This window comes from Colletotrichum costaricense (genome assembly GCF_030867565.1).
Source record: "Colletotrichum costaricense strain IMI 309622 chromosome Unknown Scaffold_5.1, whole genome shotgun sequence".
Taxonomy (NCBI): domain Eukaryota; kingdom Fungi; phylum Ascomycota; class Sordariomycetes; order Glomerellales; family Glomerellaceae; genus Colletotrichum; species Colletotrichum costaricense.
The window spans coordinates 1,459,273-1,471,958 of record NW_026848234.1 but is presented as its reverse complement, the minus strand read 5'-3'; the positions used below and the strand labels follow the sequence as shown (position 1 = coordinate 1,471,958).

At 52.6% G+C, this 12,686-nt stretch overlaps 3 protein-coding genes across 3 annotated transcripts; 1 reads left to right on the top strand and 2 right to left on the bottom strand.

The window, feature by feature from the left end:
* Positions 1-4,223: 4,223 nt before the first annotated feature.
* Positions 4,224-4,740, bottom strand: CCOS01_05631 (uncharacterized protein; the record flags this gene model as incomplete). Its single annotated transcript, XM_060453808.1, has 3 exons — positions 4,224-4,438; positions 4,589-4,684; positions 4,734-4,740. The coding sequence occupies 3 exons, from the start codon at positions 4,738-4,740 to the stop codon at positions 4,224-4,226; spliced, it is 318 nt and encodes a 105-aa protein (XP_060315580.1).
* A 2,534-nt stretch (positions 4,741-7,274) lies between these two features.
* On the bottom strand, positions 7,275-7,781 carry CCOS01_05630 (uncharacterized protein; the record flags this gene model as incomplete). The annotated part of the gene is made up of 1 exon (XM_060453807.1): positions 7,275-7,781. One exon carries the CDS (start codon positions 7,779-7,781, stop codon positions 7,275-7,277), a length of 507 nt encoding a protein of 168 aa, XP_060315579.1.
* A 3,380-nt stretch (positions 7,782-11,161) lies between these two features.
* Positions 11,162-12,426, top strand: CCOS01_05629 (uncharacterized protein; the record flags this gene model as incomplete). Its single annotated transcript, XM_060453806.1, has 3 exons — positions 11,162-11,241; positions 11,280-11,319; positions 11,809-12,426. 3 exons carry the CDS (start codon positions 11,162-11,164, stop codon positions 12,424-12,426), a joined length of 738 nt encoding a protein of 245 aa, XP_060315578.1.
* Between the last annotated feature and the right edge of the window lie 260 nt (positions 12,427-12,686).

The following is a 12,686-nucleotide window of genomic DNA, read 5'->3' as shown; positions in this document are numbered from 1 at the left end:
CTTGCGTACCGCTTTGCCAAGTGAGTGAATCTTTACTGACCAAGTCTATCGACCTTGGAAAGCCCTTGCCTATTTCATCCAATCTTTTGACATGAAATTGCCAGTCTTGTCAGAATTTGTCTCATCCCAACTTCGCACTCTTAATTCTTCGCTGCGACTTCGCCGTCACAGGGGTTCTCCAATGTTCCAGAGGTTCCAGCAGAGAGAGGTGTGGGTTGTAGGGCGGTCTTAATGCGGCCATCACTTCGCGCATCGTGTGTTCCTTGCTTTTCGCGTTAGATACTTGCGACGATGGGGGTGCATCCCCTGCTTCCGATTCCACGTTCCCAATATCTTCACAAGTTTTTTTTTTTTTCTAGGTTTTCTTTTTGCCTTTTGTCCCGCCATGCTCATACTTCCTACTTTTCCCAAGGGCCAAGAACATCAGTTAGTCTCCATCTTCTGCGTACTTGTACTTGACGAGGAGAAGCTCGTTTTGCACACCCCGTTCCTGTTCAATTTTGGCCATCGGGATTTTCTGTCAAAAGCAAACCCCTTCTCGTCGATCTCGACGATGGTCTTCAAGATATATGCCCATACTTCCGATCCGCCCCACCGCATGTTCCTCTAGATGGGATCATCCATGATGCTCGGCCGGACCCTTGGATTATATCTCTTTCGCCCAGAACCCACCTACCCTCATCCATACCTACCCACTTCCCTTTCCGATCCCATCGCGCATTATAGCATCTCCAACTCGTTCCCCCCCCCAGAACGCCATACACGGCAATCATCTCGTCTCGTGCATGGAGACAAAGAACAGTTGACACAGCCATGTCCTTGCCCCCCTCCCGATTCGTAGATCCTCTCCCCAAGGCACACCAGATTTCTTGTGTGAAGATTCTCGCCCGTCCCAATTACCCAAATCTGGTCTTTCCCTCCTTCTCTATCCGCGCCCCTCCTCCCTCCCCTACCCGCCAACGTCATGGCAGGGCAGACGTAAAACGAAAGGCAAAGCGAAAACCGGCGATGCGATTACGGCGACAAACTTTAAAGTACGGCTTATCCCCCCCGCGAGACGCATTTGTGTGACGGAACGATAGATCCAGGCCTCATCTATGTGCTGACCCAGGGTTTTCCGATTTTGATCAAGTAGCTATCGCGATCTTCCGCTGGAATGGAATCCGCATCGTATCGTTCGTACAATGTGACGCCTGCGAATCCCATTCGGAAGACAAGACGACGGCATCTCTCTGCCAGCTCAGGAGTCGCCCTCCCAATGAAACCCGAATCCCGGGCCTGGGTTGTAGGCGACATATGCATGATACGAAAACCGGATAACGTGATAATTTGCGCTGGGCCACACGAAATGAAGCAAATCTACCTGGAAACCGGATAGTGCAACCATTCTAAGATCTCGCTGTATGTGTTTTCGAAGCACTGCTCCCCAAAAAAAGCAGCACGCGGTCGCGGTTGTGATGGCATTGCCGGGAGACATCTTCGACTCCGGTTCCGTCTCAGGGCCGAGTGCCAACCACCCAATAAGTGTCTCGCGAAGTAACATCGAGATGTTGCTTTACCAATACAATTACGTTTTCCAAGAAAGCATCCCACCGCTCCTGAGCGCTATCAGCATCCTAATCAACAAGCTGGTGTAAACATACCTTTAGTCTTCTCTGATTCTTGCAACTCGTCGCCATTGTCGACCCCGAGTCCGAATCCGTGATATGGTATCCGACAAAGTGGTCGAAAAGACCACAACCACATTCCAATGTCCCATGTACCATTGGTACATTGGCACTACATGTGCCACTCTGTACCCGATACCACAAGATGGTCTCAAATGCCACATGACCCTCCCTTTCCTCCCCCTTCGACTCTGCCCCGGATTCCCTCCCGAGTCAATGTCGAGCGAGACCTAGGCGTTCCAAATTTCCCTCTGACCATTCACTTTCCCTACCCCCCCTCCTCTTCACCTTCTTCACTGCTGGGGTTAGGTAGTGTTCTGGATCAAGGGCCGTAGTGCCGCTGACCACCCGTGTCTGTCTCAGAAGCCTTTGAGTGTCGACACTGTCTTGGAAGGGATACCACGTGCATATCCGCCAGGCACATGACCACGCGTGTGCGCGCGCGTTTGTAAGCATAGACATATCTCTCCGGGGTCTCTGAAGAACAGAATCGCGCCGCGAGGAACAGTGATCTTCACCACAGCCTGCTGCAGTCTCTTGCTGTACTCGATGGACACTCCTATATTGTGTCTTGTTTCGTCATCTCGCCATAACACATCCATGGTACGGAGTACAATGATTACATAGACCTAGACCTGTTGAGTGAGACAGGTCAGACTATAGCCCCGGCCTCGCCTGCATCTTGCATTTTCGCAGGGAGCAGCAAGTGTGAGTGATTGAGAGATCCCCTCAAGACGTAGCTGTCATCTGGTGTGGCAACAACTGATGCGGGCGCGAAGGCAGGCATCAGTAGCTACGAGGGCAAGGGGATCGGGTGCCCAAAGAAACCACCGGCCTAGCCGTGTAAGAATACTTTGCGCATTGGAACCTGCATCGATTATCTTCCGCTCGTACCCGTCGACTTCCGCCTGCATGTACAATCTGCACTATCGTCCTCGTGGGGTTTTGAAAGGAACACTACTCCTGTCCAAGAGGGGGGCTGCGATTTATCCAGGCGCCCGCCTTCGGCGAGCGGCAACATCGACGTCGCATTTGCCGGGTCGATCATATCCGCCCACATGGAGGCCCTTCCATGCGGCTCCCCGTCGGTGAGCACCCACTGAGTTGAACACAAGCTCAATTCAGCACAGCATGGTCATCAACAACGCGTATCATGTCAAACGCTTCCATGATCCTTTTCAAGAACCCATTTTTGGGGTCGGGATATTTGTATTGTATTCGACAGCATCGCCAAGCTGCGGGTAGAAAGAGGAATCTCATTTCTCGTCATATGGTTCCTTGTATGACATGCGAGGTGATTCAAAAGCACCATGAGGCCAGTCAATGACCAGTGCAATCAGTAAAAATCCATGTAAATTGCCACAAAAGTATCGGTAAGTCGCCATCTCGAGTCCTGTGACCGGGACTATCGACTGTTGTATCACACCTCTGCGATACGAGAGTTCCGGCTGGAGGGACCTGGGGAGATAGCCACGTCGCTGCAGCAGAGAAAGAACGCGACCCTTGGTACACCAGTTCCCTTTGCTTCACGAGGGCGCTACCGAATGGATGGTAGAGGCGTGGAAGCGGCACGGGTCGCTGTCTGGTGCTATGTAACCGACACTCGTCGGTCTTGATCCAATGCATTCCCCCGTACCGACGCAACTAGTGCATCGTGGGATGGCCAGTCGCACCGCGAGCTGCGAGTGCTGTCGCTCCCTTTCGTACGTAATTGAGATGGCAAGATAGCCTTAGGCCCCATCGCTTCGCCAAATGTCCTCGTCATGACGCCTACATCCGGCGCTGCCGCACCAGCATCGCGGAGAAGAAAGGGCCCTAATATCGCGTCTCAATTGAAGCTCGCGCTCGGTCTGGAGACAGAATAGGTTCTCTCTGCATGCTCCATTCTCGCCTTCGACTACACGACTCTGATATCGGAACCTACACGGAACTTATGTGGCGGTCGCACTGCCGTACAATTCTGCGAAGTTTTGGAGCAGCAAGCCGTTTGTGTATCGTTCAGCGAGACAACGTCCTTTCAAGTCTCCGATTGAATATCACAGCCGACCTATGAGGCAATGGGGTGATTATCAATGTGTCAATTGCGAAGAAACCCAAGCAACGTCGAGAAATCGACATGCTGGTTCGCAAATCGTCTGTTGGCTTGGTGGTAAGCTCGACGGTACCCTCCCCGAGTGAGTGCAAAGATTAATATTCTGACCGGCCGAGCATTGCCAGGTAGGGGCTACGGATAGCTGCTTGTTAGCGGCTGCCTCACGCTTGCCTTTGTTCTCATACGCCGTGTTCGCGACATTCGAGATGAGGATCACGAACTACAGAGGCCTCTTTGCCTCGCAAACTTGACGGAGGCCACGCGAAAGGATAAGGCTCTTAGAGCGCGTGGCAACACATCGTATTCCGCTGGAAGGAATAATCTGAAAGCATGCTGCCGTCATACGAGGAAGAGTAGGATATTGCCTTTGTCGTTTCTTTTGACCTTGCATGCCTAAGCGCACCCGAAGGCCTTAGTACGCTCCGGTGGAGGATACTGAAATAAACGGCGATACGGTGAAAGCGCTAGCTTGGGGCCGGACGGGAGCGTTTAATCGGCCGCTTCTGTGCTAGGAGTTGGCTGGACAGCGATGGGTGAGAGGGCAATATCACGTGCCTGGTGAACCTCCTTGACTGACTTGGTTCGCACCATCGCTGTAGTCTGTTCGTCTGTGCCGTCCGGGTGCCCATTGTTGTTGATGGTCGAAACCATAGGAACGCGGAGCCAGGATGACTATATCCTTGGAACCACTGGGAGTCCTATTTCCAGCCACACCAGCCTTTTTGGGCCTTGAATAGGAAGTTCGAGAACACGTATGTCGCAGTTGCTGTGCGGCCGAAGATAAGGTGCCTGAACGCTCACTGTCGTCTGGATACACGACGTTTCTCAGTGCGCTCATCCCTGGGTAGGATCAAACACAGGCTGGTGAGAATGAGATCCCTTCCGGGGCTCAGAGACGATATCGGCCAGTTGCTGGTGCTTACCGCTATACGGGACAGTAGCATCACAAATTCTTGGTGTAACTGTCATCAAACTCCACATGCGGATCTGCGGCGGCTTGCATTTCATCTGGTTGCGCAACCAAGACAGTCGAGTTGTTGGGCGTAAATAACGAATAATCAGCCAATAGTGAAAGTCCGGTGCGCCAAAGTCTGCTGGAATAAGCAACAATTGTGCATAGAGGACGATTGATTTGGAGGGACGAGCCGTCACCCAGTCGGATCTTTCATTTCGGGGCCGATATCGTTGTTGTCAGTGTTTTGAACATAGACACCATCAATCAAACAGGCGGGTAATAGCGATGAGTTGCCAGCGCATGGATCAGACTCCACCGGGAGCAGGAGCAAGCAAAGGAACCTGGTTGTTGTTGCGGGGTTATTGGCGCCCGCAAAGTACATCCATTGATCTGTGGATCAGAAGAGACGCACTTGCAAAATTGCAAGATCTGTCGAGTCTCAAGGCCGACTTGACCCTTGCGCTGTCAGAGTCCCCAGATTCGTCCGAAACATGACATGATCGACGTTGGAAGGCCTCGTTTGGTGGAGATCTCACCAGAACTGGCCAAAGTGGAAGCCCGTGCGAGATTTTGGCTGTCAATGGTATCGACTTGTCTCTATCCGAAAGCAGGCATTTGAGGGACAAGGGCTGAAGGGGAATTGTAGTCCACTGGAACTTAGCGTTGAGCTTGTTTGCTTTGCTCGAAGAAATCCAAAGAATTGTTTCGCAATGAGGCACCCCTCCTTTCTTTAGTTGATGGATCGGTAGAACGGTGTCTCAGTTAATCAAGATGCGTTGTTGGATACAATGAGAAAGATTCTGCTGGTTGTCGGCTTTGTAGATTGCCTGCGAGAGTCCTAATCCGGAATGTCATGCTGTCTGTCTTTGGGCGACTGGACAGTGTCTTGAAACAACTTTGCGCGCGCTAAGATTGGTAGGCTTTGGGTCTTTGTATGCCTGATATCCGTACTCAACCCCACGTATCGACGCCACGCTCGAACGTTGAGGGCTGATGCTTCAGAATAGCTCTAGCGTTGCTTGGAAAGGGACGAGAACACACCTCGGGGAGCCACGTCGCGGCCCATAACTCCGAGTATGATGTCATCTTCTGTTGATATGTTTTCGACAAGGACCTAAGAGTTCCCAAATTTGAACCGGCAGCTTATCAAGGAACTGTTGGACTGGAAGGGCTTCCATTCTATTGGTAGGGCGAAGACCACGCCAGACGCCAACTTGTTTCCTTTGGCCGTGGCTGACATCTCTCAGCTCTGCTCGAAATGAGGATCACTGCCCTTTGGGGAGGGCTATTGCTCCTTTTGTGGTGTATGAGAACGACATGCTAATCAGCAACGGTCGCTATGACTGACTTGGTAACCTAACGTCCAGGCGTCAGGTTCTTGGTGTCTTATTAGAGTCGTGGACCGTACTAATCTTGAAGCCATGAGTGGGGGATTTCCCCCAACCTCACCGTTCGGATGATGCTGACCCAACTCCGGGACTGGGGGACCAATCAAAGCTGGTATGCTGAAAGCGCGATAGGGTCGTAAGGAACGGTGAAGGACAACGCGCTTTCATAAGGACAGGGATGTCATCATATAACATTTGCCGGGTTTACTGGCTGTCTCGCTTCTCGGGAGATATCCGCGGGGCAATGGCACAAGACACTATTGAGGGCGATCGTCGCCGTATGTAGATGCCGGACCGCTGTCATCTTCAGCCTCACTTGCCCCAATTCTCCGATGACTCCCTAAGTAGAGGGAGAAAAGGAATGGCTTGATTGAGGAAAAAACTAGACAAGCGACTTTGGCCACTGCTTTGCTATTTTCTGCGTCCTGTCCTCGGTGGTGTCAACTCTCGACATCATTTGGCATGCAAGCCGTCCAGTCCAGGTGCACGGCCACCAAACTCGAGGCTTTACAGAATGGGAAGTATGTTCTGTACTTTGTCATATTTGGTGCCATTGAAGAACTGAAGTGGCGTTACTCAGTCCTGGGGTATGGCGACAGTATGCTGGCTGAACGATCGACGCAATCGGCCGCCCGTTGGCGAGCTATTGCCGTTCTGGGTCCTAATGGCTGCTGTGGCATTGTGACGTCGCACGGGGTCTGCAGACGCGGCTTGCAAATAGCAGGGAAGTGCGATGAGAGATCAACGGTGTCGAGGTCTCGGGTATTGTTGCTGTCTTCGCACTCATTTGTTCGTCTTAGACACCGGGTCTTTCGATTGGCGATTAGCGATTGACGGTTGAGCTTTGATCTGGTACAGTAAGATCAAACAGGCTGTTGAGGGTAGTGTGTCTCACTGTCTCGAACAATGGTGGAGTTATCGTCTTGGTCGGAGACATGAAGAGATATCTCGGCACATGGGTATCGTCGATCCGGCATCCGAATGTGGGCCTTGGTGTGCTGTGGCCTTGGGTTTTGGGCGTTACTGCAACAACCTTGGCAGTGAACCGCCTGCTTCAGTTGGTCATGAGTATTCAAGACGACAGGCGTCCAATGAGTGGTGGACTAGGTCGACGAGCGAACCAAGATTCCCAACGGAGGTCCGAGGAAAGACAGGGGCCTCGAGATTGTGCATTAGGTCGAAGAGGTTGGGTAAGTAGCCATTTGGCTGGCTTGACGCAGCATGAGATCCTGACAGCTGCAAAAACGAAAGTACAGGGCGGAAGAGGAGGAGGAGGTTGCAGCTAAGCAGTTGGCACGTAATCCTCGTCGGAGGCGCTGGGAGGAGTACTTGGCAGGTGAAGCGGCCGTGAGTTTGGCTCTGTGCGTCTGGGTGCAGGCGTAGGCAGAAGCTGAGGGAGGTGGGATGCCGTGCGGTGCAATGCAAGGCAGGCTCAAGCTGATGCTCGTGCTGATGATGGAGGAGGCAATGCTATCGATGGTGAAGCCGTTGGCGTTTGCTAATGGATGGCACTGATGGTGATTGATGGTGGTTCCGGGAGGCGATGAGAGGAGCGTGTTGCTGCGGGTTGCACGGGTACAGGATGGTGCAGTTCCTGGGACGACGGCAGCAGTTTGTGTTTCGAAACATGGGATTCTAGAAATCGGGGGGAAGAACCACAGACGATGTTGGAGCAGCATTGATGGTAGCCAAAGAATGCCGAGTCGATCGAGGGTAGGTTGATTTACGATGTCAGGTTGCAGTGCCGTCGTGTCGGAGCATGGTCCGGGTGTGACGGGAGAGTAAGGAAAAGGCAACCTCAGTCCCAACGGCAAGGGACGTGGAAGGAGCCAAAGGAGCGCAAAGGGAGACCTTGCGCGAGCGCACCTTACCGGAAATGGAATCGACCAAGAAAGAAGAAAAAGTTACGGTAAGGTAGCGACTGCCTTGGTCTTCAGGAAAATTTACACGAGGAAGGCACAGAGGTGAGCGAGCCACGAGCGTGATGGGGACAGAATGGAGGACGTGCCTGCCGTCGGGGTGCCTGGTCACCTTAGGGCAGGTTGTCTGCCCGCGCCTGCCCTGAGCTGGAAGAAGTGGGTCAATCCCCAGGACTCTTCCTCCTTAGGTACGCAGTAAGGCAAGTCCAGTCCACTTGAGGGGACGGAAAGCATAACCGCCCGTCGTGTGGTGTTCCCTGCCGTTCCTGCCGTCCCCATCGCCCCGCCTCCTTCCTTGTGCTCCGTCTTTTCCCACGGCCGCGGTGCGCTTCCGTGCCGTGTCAAGTGGGTCTCGGCCATTTTCTCTGCTGGGGTGATTCCTAAGGCAACCCCCATCGCGGTAAAGTAACTTGTACATGATCTTACCTTTTACCATTGAGAGAAGCTACCTCACCTGCTACACCTCACTAAAGTGAGCTTCTATTTTTTCACCCTCCTTCAGGCAGCCCGACATGTGCTCAAGGCATCAGCTCTGTGCTGTGCATGTCCTGAGATCAGCTAGAAAGAACCACCATGCATGCCTTGGGTCCCAAATTCATGCTGGGGTAAGAGCGATTCTTACATATGTGTAACGTAGGTAGATACTGGGATGCTCCGCTTCCTTGCTTCCTTTACCTCCGACTTGGCCACGCAATTCAATCCGTCTCCAAAGGATCCGATTCTGACTCGAACCTGCGTCGTCGATGCTTTCCCAGGATACCTACCAAGGCCACTTTGACCACCATAGAATAAGACTAGAAATCGGCAAACTCACCTCATAACTTCTGTCACACCAGAGTCTAGAAGCGGCTCTCGGGGGGCTGGGACCTCCCTTTTCCGTACCTTATCATTTCCGCGGATAAGGTAAGGCAAGGTAAAGGTAAGGTAGCTGAGGTGCTCTGAGCTCTGTGCGGGAGCCCCGGGCCACTGGCCAGCAGTTTGACTGATGCAGTACGCTGCGAGAGTTTCGGCAGACGTCAACGTGTCGTTTGTCTCCTCCTGTTCGTCTCAGGAACTGCGGGAATTGCGTGTTCCCGTCAATCGTCGTGGTGAGACGCTGGGAACTCTGCGGCGCCCTGGGCGCGGCGGCGAAGGCGGCCTCTGCTCGGCGACACTTCAGCCACCTTGGCTGACAGGAGGGGGACAGCCATCAATGCTGTCGAAGCAGCAGTAGTTCTGAATCGCTGCCTCATCCGAATCATGTTGGGAGGCAAGCGGGATAGCGCCATGAAGAAAACTGCCCAGAGGGTCTAGGGGTGATGGGAAAACTTAGGAACATAGTCTCAAAGAGGAAAGCAGAACGTGGAAACACGATGCGCCTTGGCTTCAAGTGGCTTCGGACCTTCGGACCACAACGGCCACAGCTGTTATGAATAAGACGAGGTTTGAGAAAGAAAGAGTCGTAGATGGATGACGAGCACACTTCATGTCGGAAAGCGGAGAAGAGGGCATTCAACCAAACTCTTTTTGCAAGAAGCTCATAGGATACGAAGAAATCTGAATCACGATAACGGGCCGTAAGATTGGCAGTTCGCCAAGCGTGGACGCCACTTGGTGGGTGAGCTCCTCGTCTCTGATCATATCTGCTATCCGGAGCTTCGAAGTCTTTGCTTTATCTCGGCCGATGTTCCGGTACTTTGCGTCCAACACGAATGGGACCGTTGCTAGCCAACCTACCCTGCGATGTCTCTCCATGGGCCTCGTATTTGTCCGAGTACGTACATAGCTTGCTGGTCAACTGGAGAAAGCAGTCTATGCACACAATCGTGCATCTTATACACAAAATGTTATGCCTGGGAACATGAGGACGTTGTATGTTGGAACCGGGTGACAAGTTGTCATGGTTTTGGATCTGAATCCGAATCTGAATCCGGAGCGAGACACAAGACAGGAAACAAACGCTTTGTCCGCAACCCGTGGCTTTGCAGGAGTCAGTCGTACTTTATTTTGCCTGTCACGGAGACGGGAAAGAAAAGGAAATAGCATCTGGCGGCTGTTCCTAGGTACTCTAGTCTCTGATCCGCAGTCAAGGAGACCACATGCACATTGGATACATGTGCATCAAGAGTAAGAAGCGTGCATGTTGCTTACATTGGACACTGGCAGCATATTCGGGTACCGTCTTGCCAGGACTACGTATGGCTATCAGCACAGTGTCTGAAGTTTGCATGTCACGCAATGTTCCATGGAGTCATGTCGAGAGCGTTGGCGTGTTGTAGATTGTGCTCCAAGATTCCATACAATCAAGGCAGTTCGTATATCCATGTATCTGAAATCAAAGACTAAATCAAATCAGTGTAAGCAAGGTGAGCAAGTCTCGGTCAGGTATTAGCAAGAGACGAAGATTTGGAAGGGAGAGGCAAAGGCAGGGAAGGGAAACCTTGAATACACACCACGGAAGCCGCCCAATTGCTGGTTACGTGCCTCTCTGTGTGAGGTCCAAGCTTCTTCCCGCAGGAGGAGGCAAGATACGTACTCGGTGAAAGGAGGCAGGGGGGCAAGGGCGAGGGGGAGAGATCTCACCCCATCCGCACCGTTTACTCAGGGACCCCCTGTCTCTGGAATTACAGGGGTCTTCGTTCCCCCCTGCTCGTGTCGTGCATGGTTAGGCTCGTGGCCTCACCCTATCTTTACCCTCGCCTTTTTGGAGAACTGGGGACGAGTGCGAGGTACCTTAGGTATGGATGGGAAGTTGTGAAGAAGACTTGAGAGGCAGCGAACAGCAACCTGAACCACCTAACCTAAGGTAAGGTAGACCACTGACCAAGGCAGAGGCAGTGGAAGCTCTAAGGCAAGCGAGATATCGCGATGCTGCATGAGGCATGAGGCATGAGTGAGTGGCACATTTAGAGGAAGTGTGGGCCAATATGAAGACGCTATCGGCGACTTAATGAGGGCACATTGCAGCTGAAAAAGCTGCAGAATTACGGTGATCCCACGAAACAATGAGAGACGGGTAGGAGGAGGAGGAGGAGGAGGAGGGGGAGGAGGACCTCGTAGTCGAGTCACATGGCCATGGAGAATGGTAGACACGGAGAGATTTCCTCGAAACAAGGCGCCGAAGAATACCAGCTAAGCACCTTGAGCAAGGTGAAGCGGACATGTTTCTGGGTCTTATCGGTTGGCCGCCTCTTCCTTTTCCTCACGTTACACATTCATTGTTCCGTACCAAGGTCATCAGGTATGTGGGTATCATCACAAAGACAACGATTGATGAAGAACAAACATCCGTAAGGTAGGGATACCTTATTACCGTGAGGTAAGGAAGGTAAGCGACCTGATACGTGCCTCTCAAAGGAGAATTCACGGACGGCCTGTCATGGCGAGGGTAATAAGGCACATGGAGAGAGAGTGTGAGAGAAAGAGTGAGAGAAAGAGAAAGGCACAGAGAAACGGTACTTGAAACGAGGTACATGTTGGAACCGTCATCTTACCTAAGCCCACAGGCCCACGTCCAATCATCTACCGTCGCCCGAGGTACCGTTCGCTGTTGTCATCTTTTTGCCCAGGCAAGGCCCCAAGGCGGCAAGGCCCCCCTTCTGGGCGCGGTTGACTTTCCCATCACCCCATTCGCCCTCTTGGAAAAGGTACTTTGTCTTTTTCCACCTCACCCTCTCTCACCTCCACTGGGAGTCTGGGACTTCACACACCCGAATCTGACTCTGACATGCCACTTCACCTCAATTGCCCTTCGCTCTTCGTTTGTTCCTCTGTTTCTTAACTATGTTTTTTTTATTTTACCCCAAAGACATGGATTGCTCTTAGCTTCTTTTCCGCCTCTCCACCTTCACCTCCAACTCCCCGACATCATCACCTCTCGCCCGTACCCGCGGCCCCCGTGTCAACCGTGTCTTTCAACTTTGCAGTCCGTCCCTCGCTACCGAGTTCCCCCTTGTCCATCGTCTTTCCAAGCTCGTCCTCCCGCTCGCCCTTCTTCTTCGTCGTCCTCGCACACACATTCGTCCTCGGACCAATGCCTGGTCTGTTCCAACTGGCCGAGCCAATCAGCCCCAGCGTGCGAGCACATCCGCCTGCCGTCGGTTGCCCGGCATACTCCCCTACGGAGAGGCCCAAAGGAAAGTATCTCGTCCCTCTTTTGTTGATCAAGGTACAGTCCCGTCTTCTTGAGCCTTCGATTCTTCTCCCCGAAGCAACGTCCACCCCTAACCTACGGCCTATCCTGATCCCTGCACATGGCTTCTTGTTCCTATCTCAGTTCCACTGTCCACTCCACCAGCTTGGTTCGGACCTGGGTCTGATCGAGCTGATCGGATACCTTACTGCCCACAGATACGCCTGGACCCTTCTGGCCTTGCTCTGCCTTACCTCACCTCACCTTGCCTCGCCTTGCTTTGCCTCGCTGTAGAATCTTACCGTACCGTTCTATCTTCCGTGCTTGCGGAGCTTCACCTTCCACAAGGCACTTGGAAGACTCACTGTATCCATACCAAGTTAGAAAACCGTGTGTGGACATGGCATGCTGAGCATAATCCACAGTAAAGGTAGCCCGCGTCATCACCCTCTGCTCCCACTTCCTTGTCCCAGTCGCTGTTTCTGACCATTTTGCTTTTTACCACGCCAACTTGGAACGAACCGTTTACTACCGTCCCACCTCTTTGCCTTATC